Source organism: Bubalus bubalis, chromosome 18 (genome assembly GCF_019923935.1).
Source record: "Bubalus bubalis isolate 160015118507 breed Murrah chromosome 18, NDDB_SH_1, whole genome shotgun sequence".
NCBI lineage: Eukaryota > Metazoa > Chordata > Mammalia > Artiodactyla > Bovidae > Bubalus > Bubalus bubalis.
This window is the reverse complement of record NC_059174.1, coordinates 50,980,776-50,994,288: the sequence shown is the minus strand read 5'-3', so window position 1 is coordinate 50,994,288 and position 13,513 is coordinate 50,980,776. Positions and strand designations below refer to the sequence as shown.

Sequence of the window (13,513 nt, the reverse complement as noted above, 5' to 3'; positions counted from 1 at the left end):
CTGACCTTTCTCCCCACAGGGTAATACATTCTGTGGATGCTGTTCTGCCTTCCTTGTGCTCACTGCTTCTGTCAACACTGCCATCTGGGGACTTAGGAAATGTCTGCTCTATTGCTACAGGATCCCATGAAGTTTTTTTTAATTAATTAATTAGTTAATTAAATTTCTTTCTTTTTTTTTTTTTGCTGCCCTAGGTCTTCCTTGCTACATGGGCTTTCTCTAGTTGTGGTGCACAGGCTTCTTATTGCTGTGGCTTCTCTTGTTGCGGAGCATGGGCTCTAGGGCGTGTAGGCTCAGTAGTTGTGGTGTACAAGCTTATTTGCCGCATGACCTGTGGGATCTTCCTGGACCAGGGATTGAACCCCTGGCCCCTGCACTGACAGGTGGATTCTTAATCACAGGACCATCAGGGAAGTCCTCCCATGAAGTATCACTTCCAACTAGAGGACATATTTTAAGGCAAAGGAACTGAGGCAGTTAACTCCCCGCATGGAGCTCACTGACCTTCCAGGTACCCCCGTACACGGACACAGTTGGCTTATCAGAAGGGTTGAATGGCCATGATGGCTTTTGAAGGCACCAGGAAGAGAAGGTACCTTGCCACCCAACAGGAGATGCTCTAGGTCTCAAACTGGCCAGTCTATCGTGTCACCTGCCCTAGAGCCAGAATGCAGGGGTCCATGACACAGGGGAGGATAAGGGAGTGTCCCCGCCCATCAGTACACATGACAACCCACTTAAAGCATTTTTGCTCCTAGTCTCTGTGACCTTGGGCTCGGTGTGGGTGAGAAACCCAATCAGAGCTCTAATCAACCAGAAGCCAGGACTGCCCCCATGCTATTTTGTGTTCCTCGTGCTGCTGAAACAAGAGGTGGAGAAGACGACCAGAGGGACTGTGACCACCAGAGGGAGGCTGGTTTGCCAGGTCAAGGAGGACTACATTTGGAAGCCAGGGGATGCGTTGTGGGTAATACTGACTCGCCGGTGGCCCTGTTTAGCAGAAAGTGGCCAAAAGCCAATAAAGACAAGACTATTGAACACTTACTTCCCTTAGGAATGAAACCTTGTGTCTCAACGATGTCCAGAGGAGGTGTTGGCAGGTGGTAAGAGAACGTAGAAGGGGTGGTAGAAGCAGGCGGCTCTCATCACCACCAGCCGCACAGTCAGGGCCTTTGCAGCTCTGTTATAGGTTTTCCCCCATCTTCCTCTGACTGTGGTTCATGAAGAACTGACCATCTAAAGCTGTGGGCGGGTGACCCCTTGCCATTAGCACAAGGCAGTTCTATGATTAAGTAACAGACGGGAATTGTGTGTCTTCTGTATTGCGGACTCAAGGGGTGGGTTGTGCGGTTTCCTTTTTCACATTCATTCTCTCCCCTTCTCCCCCTGCCCTGTGCTGTGGGGACTGTTAGTGGGATCTCCCACCTTCCAGCTGGGTTCGGTCGATGGGGAGCCCCAGCAGGAGACCACAGGGAGGACACTAAGTGAAGTTGGGGTGTTAATTCCCCAGCTCCCTCCCTGTAGTGTCGCTGTGGGTTGAGTGGATTTTTCAGCCTGAGATCACAGGTCCTGTCAGGCAGCCCTCTCTAAACACCACCCCCTTCCAGATTCTAACAACAGTAATGACTTCTTAGTCTTTCAAGCCTAGGACAACAGACCCAATGATATCAGCCTCAGGAAATGGTGCCAACCCTCTCATTTCTCTGCTTCACACAAACCATTGTGTCAATTTATGCAAGTGGGGTGAGCCCCCTGTTGGTGCTGGCTACTAAAATAGAAGCTTCATTGGCACACCTTCACTTCCCAAGTCATTTTATGTGTGTGCTCAGTGGCTCAGTCGTGTCTGACTCTTTGCAATGCCATGGACTGTAGCCCGCCAGGTTCCTCTGTCCATGGAATTTTCCAAGCAAGAACATTGGAGTGGGTTGCCATGCCCTCCTGTGGGGGATCTTCCCCACTCAGGGATCGAACCCAGGTCTCCTGCATTGCAGGCAGATTCTTTACTGCTGAGCTGCCTGGAAAGCCCCCCCCTCCCCTCCCCAAGAGGCCCTAATACTTATGGTTGCAGGACCTGGAAGACTCTGCTTCCACCCAAGCTGGTCCAGGGGGGCTGTGGACCAGACCAGTGAAGGATGACCTGAGATGGTGACTCTCTCACCAGCTTCCTCTCCTCCCTCATGTCAGATCTCTGGGAGTCCTGCCCTCCCCTCACATAGAGAAACCCTTGCATGTGGCAAAAGGACAATGTCTTTATTATCACACACAGGTGGCCACTGGTTGAATGTCCCTCCTCCCAGAGGATCAGTTCAGCTGTTCTCAGGCCCTTCCATATGCTGTCACCAGGTCAGATAGTGTGCGTGTGTGTATGTGTGTGTGTGTGGTGGTGGAGGGGGTGGTGATGAGGACTGGGGCATGATTCAGTGTCCAAGGCTGTTGAGTTATGAGGTCAGAGGGAGAGGTGGGGCGTGGGGAGTCAACAGGAGCTAAGGATCATGGGGGAACAAGGTCAGCAGGGAGGGTGCCCCACACCAAAGGGCTAGGGCCTGCCCCACTGCCCAAGCCAGGGAAAGGCCAGGGGCAGCTCCACTTGAGATTAGAGGTCAGTCCACCTCAGTGCCACCCTCACGGGTCTCAGTCACAGTGAAGACCCCGATAGTCTGCCTACGACCCAATAAGGTGCTGGAAGGGCGGGCCACGCAGCCCTGGATGTCCAGTGGGGAGGTCAACCCACCTAGAGAGAGAAGATAGAGTCAGAGAGGTTTCAACGCTCCTCATGCTTAAGTTCCTAGACCCTATTATTCCTAGACCTTCCCCTACTCCACCTCAGACCAAGAGACCAGGCTCTTAGTCCCCTCCTCCCTCAGACCTAGAAAATCTGGGTCCCCAAGCCGCTCCACCCCCAAAGTCATGAGCCAGGTATGGAGCCCTATACCAAGGTCATAGGTGTGGAGCCCTGTACCAAGGTCACAGGATAAAAATCTCTGGAACTGACCAAGCCCCATAGCAACTGTTGCCATGAGCCTCTGGATCTAAACCGACCAGTTCCCTGACCCGGTAGTAGATAAAATACCCATCCCATAGCATCCTAACCAAACACCTAATGCCACCATTCCAGTAGGAATTTTCTCTGTCTTGAGGCTGTAAAAATTGGCTACTAGCCTGCGAAAGGGTTTGGCTCTCCCTTGAACCAGCCCACTGTTTGGTTTTCCCACTCTATTAAACTTTATTCTCCTCTCATTCTGCCCCATATCTGGAAATTCTTTTCCAGCCTGTGCACGGACCCCAACACCAGGGTCTCAAGCACTCTCCCACCTCGGGGCCCCGTGAATCCAGGCCCCTAGCCCATTCCTCCTCGGGACCTGACCTTCAGTACTCACCTCCCTGGAGAAAAATCTGACCCTTGTAACAGTGACTGGTGCCCTCAGGACACATCACGTTAGAGCTTTGTGAGCAGGATCCAAGGGCCAGACAGACGGGACATTGCAGGTGTCCTGGGGCCGGGGCGGCTGGGGAGCAGAGAGAAGGTTGGGAACACACAGCCCTGCGCTTAGCCATGGCCACCCTCCTTGAGTGCCGAGATGTGTCTCTGGGGCCCGTCTCTCCCTACCCCGGGCCCCACCCAGCCCGCTGGCATCACACACCTGGAAGAGGGAGGGCATTGACCAGGACGCTGCTGCTGGCAGCCGAGTTGCAGTAGTTGGAGGAGCAGACCCGGGCATAGGAGGCGACCAGCACTCCAGGGGGACTCGAGTGCATGAAGGCACCCTGGATATTGACCTGGCTGCAGCCTTTGCTCCCCAGCAGGATCGACCTGGATCCTGAGGGTTGAAAGAGAGAAAGCTGGGAGGCGAGAGTGGAGGCTCCAAGGGTGGCAGAGTCAGGGGCTCGTCAGGCAGGGGACAGGTATGTGACGACCGGGGCACAGGTCCTGTAGAGAGCACAGGGAAGCCTGGGGCCAGAGTCAGGGTCCTCTTCCAGCTCTGCCGCCTCTCATTTCCGGCTCAAATATTACCTTCAGAGTAGAACGTCCTCTGAATTTCCCGTGGGAAACGGAACGTTTTCTGCTCTAAACCCTACCAGTCAACACGCCTTTTTCAAATGCAAATTTCTGAGCCCAGATGAAACAAAGCCAGGTTTTTGGAAGCCAGTAGGAGCTCTGTGTGTGTGTGTGTGTGTGTGTGTGTGTAATGCAGATTTCTGAGCCCAGGTGAAACAAAGCCATGTATTTGGAAGCCAGCAGCTACTTCCTCCCCCCTGAAAGTGCTGAGGAGCTGGGTGTGTGTGTGTGTGAGAGAGAGAGAGAGAGAAAGAGAGAGAGAAAAAGAGGTAGCCATCTACCACATTTGCCATCTCTTATGATAAACAAGAAATTAGTTTGTGAACAATAAAGAAAGCAGGACTGGCCCCAGATAGCTAGATGCATATGAAGCTACAATACTCTGGCCACCTGATACAAAGAGCCGACACACTAGAAAAGACTCTGATGCTGGGAAAGATTGAGGGCAGGAGGAGAAGGGGATGACAGAGAATGAGATGGTTGGATGGCATCACTGACTCAATGGACATGAGTTTGAGCAAGCTCTGGGAGATGGTGAAGGACCGGGAAGCATAGTGTGCTACAGTTCATGGGGTTGCAAAGGGTCAGACACAACTGAGCGACTGAACAACAACAACAACAAATACGAAGGAAATGATTTCAGCAAGTCTGGACACTTGCCTCTTCCCAGAGAAGATAGAAGATTGCTAAATCTCTTCACATGAGACATTTAGTTTTCTCTTAACAGTAATCTTTCCTATCCAGATTACCTGCCACTTGCTGCAAATGTGTATACCATTCCCACTGAATAAATAACTCTCAATTTTTAGGTTTGGGGGTATTTTAGTTGACAGGGAGCCTTCAGAGCACAAATTGCAACCTTCACATCATTCTCCCGATCTCCCGTCCCCACTGGACTTCTGTCCACAGCTCTTGTCTTCATACACGATATCTCACTCTTTTGTTTTGTTTTGCCTGCAGCTTCCCCACTGGCCTGTAAAGCTAGAAGAACAGTGCCTGGCACACCACAGCAGTTCCTTAGACTTTGAATGAAATGAGTTAAGAGCCGGACACGACTGAAGTGACTGAGCAAAAGCTTTCTCTGTGCCAGCTCTGTTCTCAGCCCTTTGCCTGGACTACCGGCTATATCCTAGTGACCACCCTGTGAAGTAGGTTACTGTTACTGCCATCATCTCGTCCCGATTTTCAGAAGGGGAAACCAAGGCACAGATAGAGGAAGAATTGGACTTAGAACTGCAAGCCTGAAGGGACCGTGGCAGGAAATTTAGTGCACAGAATCCAGGGCAGGGGGCTTCCCTGGTAATCCAGTGGTTAAAATTCCTTAACCCCTTAAGGAGGATTCCTTGCAATGCAGGGGACACCGGTTTGATCCCTGGTCCAGGAAGATCCCACAAGCTGTGGGGCAACCAAGCACGTGAGCTGCAATTACTGAAGCCCGCACGCCCCAGAGCCTGTGCTCCCCAACAAGAGAGCAATGCGAAGCCGGCACACGGCAACTAGAGCATAGCCCCCGCTCGCTCTCCGCAACTAGAGAAAAGCCCATGCTGCAACGAAGATCCAGAGCAGCCAAAAATAAACAGATAAGTATTTTTTTTTAAATCCAAGGCAGGATATGACCCAGCAATCCCACTCCTGGGCATACACACTGAGGAAACCAGAATTAAAAGAGACACGTGTACCCCCAATGTTCATTGCAGCACTGTTTACAATAGCCAGGACATGGAAGCAACCTAGATGTCCATCGGTAGACGAATGGATAAGAAAGCTGTGGTACATATACACAATGGAATATTACTCAGCTATTAAAAAGAATGCATTTGACTCAGTTCTAATGAAGTGGATGAAAATGGAGCCTATTATACAGAGTGAAGTAAGTCAGAAAGAAAAACACCAATACAGTATATTAACGCATATATATGGAATTTAGAAAGGTGGTAACGATGACCCTATATGCGTGCGAGACAGCAAGAGAGACACAGATGTAAAGAACAGACTTGGACTCTGTGAGAGAAGGTGAGGGTGGGATGATTTGAGAGAATGGCATTGAAACATGTATATTATCATATGTGAAACAGATCACCAGTCCAGGTTCGATGCATGAGACAGGGTGCTCAGGGCTGGTGCACTGGGATGACGCTGAGGGAAGAGATGGGGAGGGAGGTGGGAGGGGGGTTCAGGATGGGGAACACAGGTACACCCATGGCTGATTCATGTCATTGTATGGCAAAACCACTACAATATTGTAAAGTAATTAGCCTCCAGTTAAAATAAATTAATTAATCTTTTAAAAATCTGAGGCAGGGAGACACAGGACCCCATGCAGGGGTCTTGCCTTCTTGCGCAGCCCACGCACCTACATCTATGAGCAGAAGGGTCTCCTGACACACCTCCCCAGGGTTACACTGCTGCTCCGTAGTCGTGGACCAGTCGACAGGCTTCTGGCTCAGGTTTGGAGACATCTGCAGCATGACCCCCCTATAACAGGTCAGAACACCTGCGGAGAAAGAATCACCAGGGTCTGTGGAAGCCAGGGACCCTCTGTGTGTCTTCCTTCAGGTCCTACGCTTGGGAAGATGCTCACATTCTTGAACTACCCTGCAAGCCCAATGGGCCACTGGGTCCCTCAATCTCAGATTTAGAAGGGACCTTCAGGGCTTCCCTGGTGGCTCAGATGATAAACAATCTTCTTGCAATGTGGGAGATTCGGATTCAATTCCTGGGTCAGGAGGACCCCTGGAGAAGAGAATGGCCACCCACTCCAGTATTCTTGCCTGGAGAATCCCATGGACAGAGGAGCCTGGCTACAGTCCATGGGGTTGCAAAAGAATCAGACATGACTGACTAATACTTTCACTTCTTTCGTTTTGGAAGTCTGAGCCCCATCCTTATTCTTTACCCTGTTTCTGCTCAAACACACTGCAGAGGCCTTTCTCAATGCCCCCTGAGGACAGCTGCTCTTTCCGTCAGTTGTGATGGAGACAGATGGCTCTTCCTTAGCCTGAGTCAATCTCTACTTCCCTCTCTGGGCCTCAAGGTCCTCATCTGGATAAAGAGAAATGTAGCCTGACACCATATATGTCTTCACTGAGCAACGCTGTGTTCCAAACAGAAATACTCCAATGCCTTGTGTGCACTGAACACTTAAAAGGTGCCCAGCTGCCATGATCAGTTTCCAAGGATGAACCCTCCCTAGAAGCTCACCTCACCTGGATTGCTTCATTTCCTCCTGGCACCCCCCTACCCCAAGCAGGTTGTCATCATCATCACCCTGATTTTCAAAGTGAGAAACAGAGGAGTTTTGAAAGCAGTTTGCCCAGTGTCCCACTGCGAGTGAGTTAGGAGCTAGGCTGGGAACTCAGGCATTATTCTGGCTCCTTGCAGGGAGTGATGGGGAAGAGGAGGACTGATGACCAACCTGGGCCACCTCAGCCCCTGTAGCCCTCGGCAGTCTAGTTTGAAAACCATTAGACCGACTCTTGAGACCATCACATGATCAGCTGGGATGTGTCTCCAGATGCAGAAACTCTCAGGGCTGACCGAGCAAGTAACCCACAAATGTGTTAACTTTCACAACAGCCCCCATGAAGGAGGATCACTCATTCCCCCACTTCACAGACACTTCATGGGCCCTGCAGCCTTCCTCCCAGCCTGGTTCCCTCTCTGCCTACCCGCATCTTTCCTGTCTTGGCCAATGGCACCTCCTTTCTTGCAGTTGCTCAAGTTGAAGACATTGCTGTTATTCTCGACAATCCCTCCTCTCTTACACCCCATGTTGCGCCCATCAGGAAATCCTGTCGGCTGAAGCTGCAAAATCCCTCCAAAACCTGACCACTTCTCACCTCCTCCACAGCTTCCACCAGGGTCTAAGACTCCTTGGCTCTCACCTGCTTCTTCCTAAGTCTCCCTGGAGGGTCCCCTCCCCCATGCCCACTTCCCCTTTACTCTATTCTCCACCAGGCATTCAGAATGATTCCTATAAAAGAAAGGTTGATTCACATCAATACTTTGCTCAGAAAACTCCAGTAGATCCTCAGCCCATTCAGAATAAAATTCTAAGTCCTTAAAATGGCCCCAAAGGCTCTACCTGAGGTGCCCTCCTTCCTCTGCACAGTCCTCCTGTCCTGCTCTGCTCCCGCTTAATCACTCTGTTGGAGTCCCACTGACTTCTGGAGACTTCTTTGAACCACACATGGAGGCACATGTCTGCCCCAGTGCCTTTGGATATGCTCTGCCACCTCTGACCATCAGTGAGAGTCTCCTCCTCTCTGAACTTGGTGAAAGAGGCTCTAAGCAGTGGTAATCCTCAAAAGCTGGTTCAGCGGCAGAGCCCAGACTGAAACCCATGTCTTTCCATTCAGACGCTAAGCTCTTAACGGTTGCGCTGTCCCAGGCTGGGCTGACCCACTGCTCTAGCTGGAACCAGGATCCAGTTCCTTAGGGGGACAGTCAAGACTGTTAAAATCCCGGACCTTCGGTTCTTCTTCAGTCTGGGTTCCTGCGGTGGCCCGTTTTGCACCCTGTCCTCTCCTGCCCCCGTGCCTTCCAGGAGCTGTTCCCTGGGATGCCCTTCTGTTCTCCACTTACTCCCTGACATCTTGCTCCACTCTAGCTGGGGGCTTCCCTTTTGGTCCAGTGGCTAAGATGCCACACTCCTATTGCAGGGGGCCCAGGTTCAATCCCTGGTTGGGGACTAGACTCCACATGCCACAACTAAGAATTCACATGTCTTAACTAAGACCCAGTGCTGCTGCGGCTGCTCCTGCTGCTGCTGCTAAGTCGCTTTAGTCGTGTCCGACTCTGTGCGACCCCATAGATGGCAGCCCACCAGGCTCCCCCATCCCTGGGATTCTCCAGGCAAGAACACTGGAGTGGGTTGCCATTTCTTTCTCCAATGCATGAAAGTGAAAAGTGAAAGTGAAGCCGCTCAGTCGTGTCCGTCCCAGTGTAGCCACATATATCAATAAATAAACAATTTTAAAAACAGATCTGGCTTTGACGCTGAAAGCCAACAAAATAGGGACATATATGAGGAATATCCATTCGTGGCGTAATGGCTGTGTTTTATGTGACACGTGTGTGGTCTGGGCAGCACACATATGTGGGATATGTGTGGGGTTTGTGAATATGTAGTGGGCCTGTGGAGGGTGTGGGGTAGTATGGGAATGTGTGAAATGTGCATGGTGGGTGGGTGTGTGATGTGTGGTGTGTGTGTATAGCGACAGAGTGTGTTGGTGATGAATGTGGTGTGTTTGTCATATGAGTGTATCGTGGTGTGTGTCCCGCGTCTCTGTGCTGTGTGTGTGTGTTGGGTGTTGGGTGTGTGCTGGGTGTGGTGTGTGGTGTTGTATGGTGTGTGAGAGGTGAGGAAACGTGTGTGGTGTGTACATGGCACAGTGTGCGTGGTTGTGTTTCTTGTGTGTATTGCGTGTTGTGTGCATTGTGATGTGTGGTGCATGTGGCATGTGTCTGATTTGTTTCTGAGTGTCTGCTGGATTATGTTACCTAATATTCCTGCTAGTCCCAGAGATGAGGGCCAAATAAATAAACTAGCATTAATTAAAAATAAAGATTCAGACTCTGTCCCTCCCTGACCATGGCTCCCCTGCCTTTAGCAGAAAGGTCAGCCCCATCAGTCTGGCTAGGAAGCTATCTGACCCACCACCAGGACCCCCACCTACCTCTCTGCTCCCCCACCAACATCCAGTCCCAAGACACAGCAGGGCATTCCTTCTGCTTGGAAGGGCTCTGCCTTCACCACCCACACTCACCTTGTCCACCTGGAAAACTTGTCATTGCTGACTGCTCCCAGCTGTACCTCATCCTCGCCATGAGCCCTCCTCAGGCAGAGCCCAGGGAGCCTTCTTGAAAGCAGCAGGCTGCCCCCACCTCCAAGCCTTTGCCCATACTGTCTCCTCTGCCTGTTTGCGCCCCTTTCCTCTTCTGTGAATGAACTGCAGCTCATCATTAAGACATGGGTCATAGGTCACCTCCTCTGGGAAGTCCTCCCTGATCTCCCCCTCCCAGAACATCAATATCTTCTTCCTCTGAGCTCCCCCAGGCCCCCTTCATGACAGCCTCGTGGCTACCTGTGTCTGTGATGTCTCTGTTCCCAGTCCCAGAGGCCCTTTAGGGCAGGGCCAGGGTCTGAGTCCTCTGGGGTCTCCACGGGAGACCTTGGAATGCTGTATGAACTCCTGTCAGCAAACACATCCTGGGGAACCCATCCTTATCCAGCCCTTGTGCTGCCCGAGGCTGAAAACCTTGGTGTCAGGAACATCTGGGTTCTGTCCTCAAAGCTCCCAGTCCAGCCAGAGAGATCCAAACAGGAACGTTTGCTGAACGCACTCAATTCTCTGCCTGAAGCTTGGTCAGAGAGGACCCTCCTCCCACTTTCTCCAGACCCCACTTCCCTCCTCACCCCACCCCTCTCCTCATCCTGCTCCCTGACATCAAGACACGCCAGGCCACGCTCATCCACCGGTGTTCCACCTGGACTGGGTTTCCATGGGTGAGTGGGAACCCTCCGCGGGTCCTTGTTTGGCTCTTACTTTCCCTGTCACACCTGAAGCACCCTTGACATCCTTCTGATCACTTTTTCTCTGCAGCAGGGCTGCTGGGGCCTCCGGTACCAGGGGTGGGGGTTGGGCGAGAGTGGAATGCCAGAGTTGGGGTGGGGGTCAAGGGGAAGCCAGAGACCCCAAGGTCGGGGAGGTGGAGAAATAGAATCAGAAGCAGCTAGTCACGCCCAGCAGGGAAACCAGCAGGCAACTCCTGCAGACAATGGATAGAGTGGCATTCGATGCGGCCCACCCTCTTTGCCTCTCTGACCTTCCCCCTAGCTCCGTTGCTCCTCTCCCGCCTGGACAGGCTGTCCTAACTGAGCCAGGCTCAGCATCATTTAAAACACCTGTCCTATAGATCTCCTGTCCTATAGATCTCCTGTCCTATAGATCTGTTTCCTGGACCACGTACCTTTGTTTCCTGGCATCCTCGCCCGAAGTGCCTACTGGGAGAATCCCTCCCATCACACCTGCCTGAGTGAGTAGTAACATCTGAATGACCTGTGATGCTGGTTTTGGTGGGATATGTTTGGATGCCTGCCTTTTGCAGGGTTATCATACCCCGGAACTTCTGCCCCTGTCACTTGGTCTTGTCGCCGTGACATTCACCTTTAGGAATGCAAGTCTCCCACAGGCTGATTGGCCCGACTTCCTGGGTCCCACTCAGCAGGTTGCAGCCTGCTTGAGAAATGCATCCTTGGACTTTCAGTCTGCTGGTGCCGCTCCCTGGAAAGCGGGAGAAGGCGGAGACACTGTTACTGGGACCAGCCAACACTCAGGGGGAAGCCAGGCCCGCCCTCCTCAGGGTCCCCATCCTCACCTCCCTTTCCTCCCCAAGAGACTCAGATCTTGATCCTCAGCCCCACACCACTCCCCAGCCTCCCCCAAACCTGGCCTCGACCCCACCTCCCGGTGGCTCACCGGCAGTGAGCTGGAGGACCCCATTGTAGCAGTGTGAGCTCTCGGCTGGGCAGGTCATCTCTTGGGCCGACAGACAGTCATTTCCAGACAAGCAGACTGGACACCGCACAGAACCTGGGACTGGAGAGGTGGGAGACAAAGGGAGGGAGGAATAAGGGGGCTCTGAATTCAGACCAGGCGCCTTCCCTCTACCCTCCTCCGCTTTTTAGCTCCTCACGGCTCCCAAGAATCAGCTCCCTTAGCCTCCCTGGGCTCCTCTCAGGAAGGTCTGGGGAGCAGGGCATTAGGACCCGTGACTAGAGAGAGACCAAGGCGAGGAGGGAGCATGAGATCTGGGGAGGGCTGCCTAGTAAGGGCAGGGGAGGGGTGCCCTGGGAGGACCCAGAGGCTCCACTGAACCGTGGAAGAAGACGAGATGCCCATGTCCACCAGTGATGCCCAAGAGTAGAGAAACGCAAAGGGCAGAGTGAAATCCGATTTATGATCTCAGACAGAAGAGGACAATGGGAAGCCACAGGTTAATTTCAGTTCTGAAGAGGAGATGCCAAAACCCCAAAGGGCAAGTTCCCAAACCCCACGGGAAAAAAAGGAGTGGGCAGCAGGTTAGGGCCAGAGCCGCAGTCGGAGGTGGGTAGTCGAACATGAGGGAACATCAGTCCAGTGCGCTGCTAAGGGACTGTTAGAAGAAGCTGTGCTGGGGAGGCTGGACAGGGTTGAGGGGAGGCAGGGAAGCATTCTAAAAGAACATTGCCTGTGTGCTCACTCCAACCCCCTCAACCCTATTGCCCCCCTCCTCCGGGCAGTCCCCTTCCCCCCAACCTCCGGCACCTGTGGGTGGGAGCGGGGTCCAGAGAGGGAGGCTGGTGCTGAGACCGTTGCACAGATTCTCCCGGCATACCCGGGTGTAGGAGATGATGGACAGGCCAGGGCCTGTCCTGTGCTTGGTGACGCGGGCCTCCTGATTGGCTGCCTGGGTGCAGCCCTTGATGAGCACCAGGTACAGGAGGGGGTCTGCGCGGAGAGAGAAGCAGGCCAGGGTGGGGTCAGGCTCCAGGGTCCTAGAGGGAGGGTGTGCATCCGAAAGGGTGCAGAGGAGGCCCCTGGGCGGCTAAGGTGCGCGCCACCCCTGGTATTTCGGGGAGCGGTCTTCTGAGTTTGTACACAGAACGCAGGTAGGACTGGAGGGTGAGGTGATAGGGGCATCTCTCCAAGGGAGAGGCTGCAAGTCAGGCGCGGGGCCCGTCTCACCGTTCTGGGTGATGAACACCATTTCCTGGCAGCCCAAACCTTCCCCACAGTTCTCTTGGGAAGTCGTCCACGAAAAGGGCTGTTCCGATGCATTCCTTATGGTCTCTATTACCCCCGAGTGGCAGTTCAAGGCCCTCGCTCCTGAAATGGGAGGAACAAATCCATCTGAGCTCAGTCTCCAGGTGTATCCCCTCCCTGGCCGGGTCTCTTACTCACCGGGCAGGGCGAGGGTGATGCCCAGAAGGGCCAGCAGCAGGGCAGGGCTCATGGTCCGGGTGGTGGGAATGCTCGCTCCCGCTCTTTCTCCCAGGAAACAGCACTTTTATATCTTGTCACAACCCAGGTAGTCCAGGAAAGGGTGGGGACAGGGTCTTGCTAAAGGAGGCCAGGGCCTCCCTCTGAGTCTCCATAGCTTAAAGGTGGTGGCGGGTGGGGGGGAGCGGGGGGGTGGGGTGGGGTGAGGTGAGTAGGGTGAGGATCCAGGGGGAGGACGGGGCGGGGGGCTGGGGTGGGGGGAGGAACCTGTGTCCTCCTTCCTTCCCTAGACCCAGGATTCAGCCCCCTCCCCCGCTCCCCGCCCCACCTCTGACCCAAGAGTCTGGGCCCGAAGCACCTCTCAACAGTTAGAGACTGAGGCATCCTAGCCCGGAGACCTCATTGGTCCAGGTCCCCAGCCCTCCTTCCTGCAGAGCCCAGCTCTGCGGGTCCCCACCCCCACCCTGTTTCA

At 53.3% G+C, this 13,513-nt stretch overlaps 1 protein-coding gene across 3 annotated transcripts; it reads right to left on the bottom strand.

Annotated features, from left to right (window-relative positions):
• Nucleotides 1–2,229: 2,229 nt before the first annotated feature.
• CD177 (CD177 molecule) lies at nt 2,230–13,306 on the bottom strand. 3 transcript variants are annotated; one of them, XM_025269213.3, is made up of 9 exons: nt 13,003–13,301; nt 12,787–12,927; nt 12,367–12,549; nt 11,539–11,658; nt 11,227–11,343; nt 6,411–6,551; nt 3,642–3,818; nt 3,378–3,506; nt 2,230–2,731 (listed from the first exon to the last, which is right to left on the bottom strand). In XM_025269213.3, exons 1-9 carry the CDS (start codon nt 13,052–13,054, stop codon nt 2,601–2,603), a joined length of 1,191 nt encoding a protein of 396 aa, XP_025124998.1. In that variant the 5' UTR covers nt 13,055–13,301; the 3' UTR covers nt 2,230–2,600. The 3 variants fall into 3 exon arrangements, 1 of the variants encoding a protein (XP_025124998.1); XR_006546041.1 differs by having other exon boundaries at nt 2,597–2,731; nt 6,415–6,551; nt 13,003–13,306; XR_006546042.1 differs by having other exon boundaries at nt 2,597–2,731; nt 6,445–6,551; nt 13,003–13,305.
• Nucleotides 13,307–13,513: the final 207 nt, after the last annotated feature.

Coding starts and splice junctions, on each gene's coding strand:
- CD177 (XM_025269213.3), bottom strand. CDS start 13,054: ATGAGCCCTGCCCTGCTGCTGGCCCTTCTGGGCATCACCCTCGCCCTG. Junction 3,819..6,410: donor CCTTCTGCTCATAGATGTAG/GTGCGTGGGCTG, acceptor TTCAACCCTCAG/GATCCAGGTCGATCCTGCTG. Junction 2,732..3,377: donor TCAGATTTTTCTCCAGGGAG/GTGAGTACTGAA, acceptor TTCTCTCTCTAG/GTGGGTTGACCTCCCCACTG.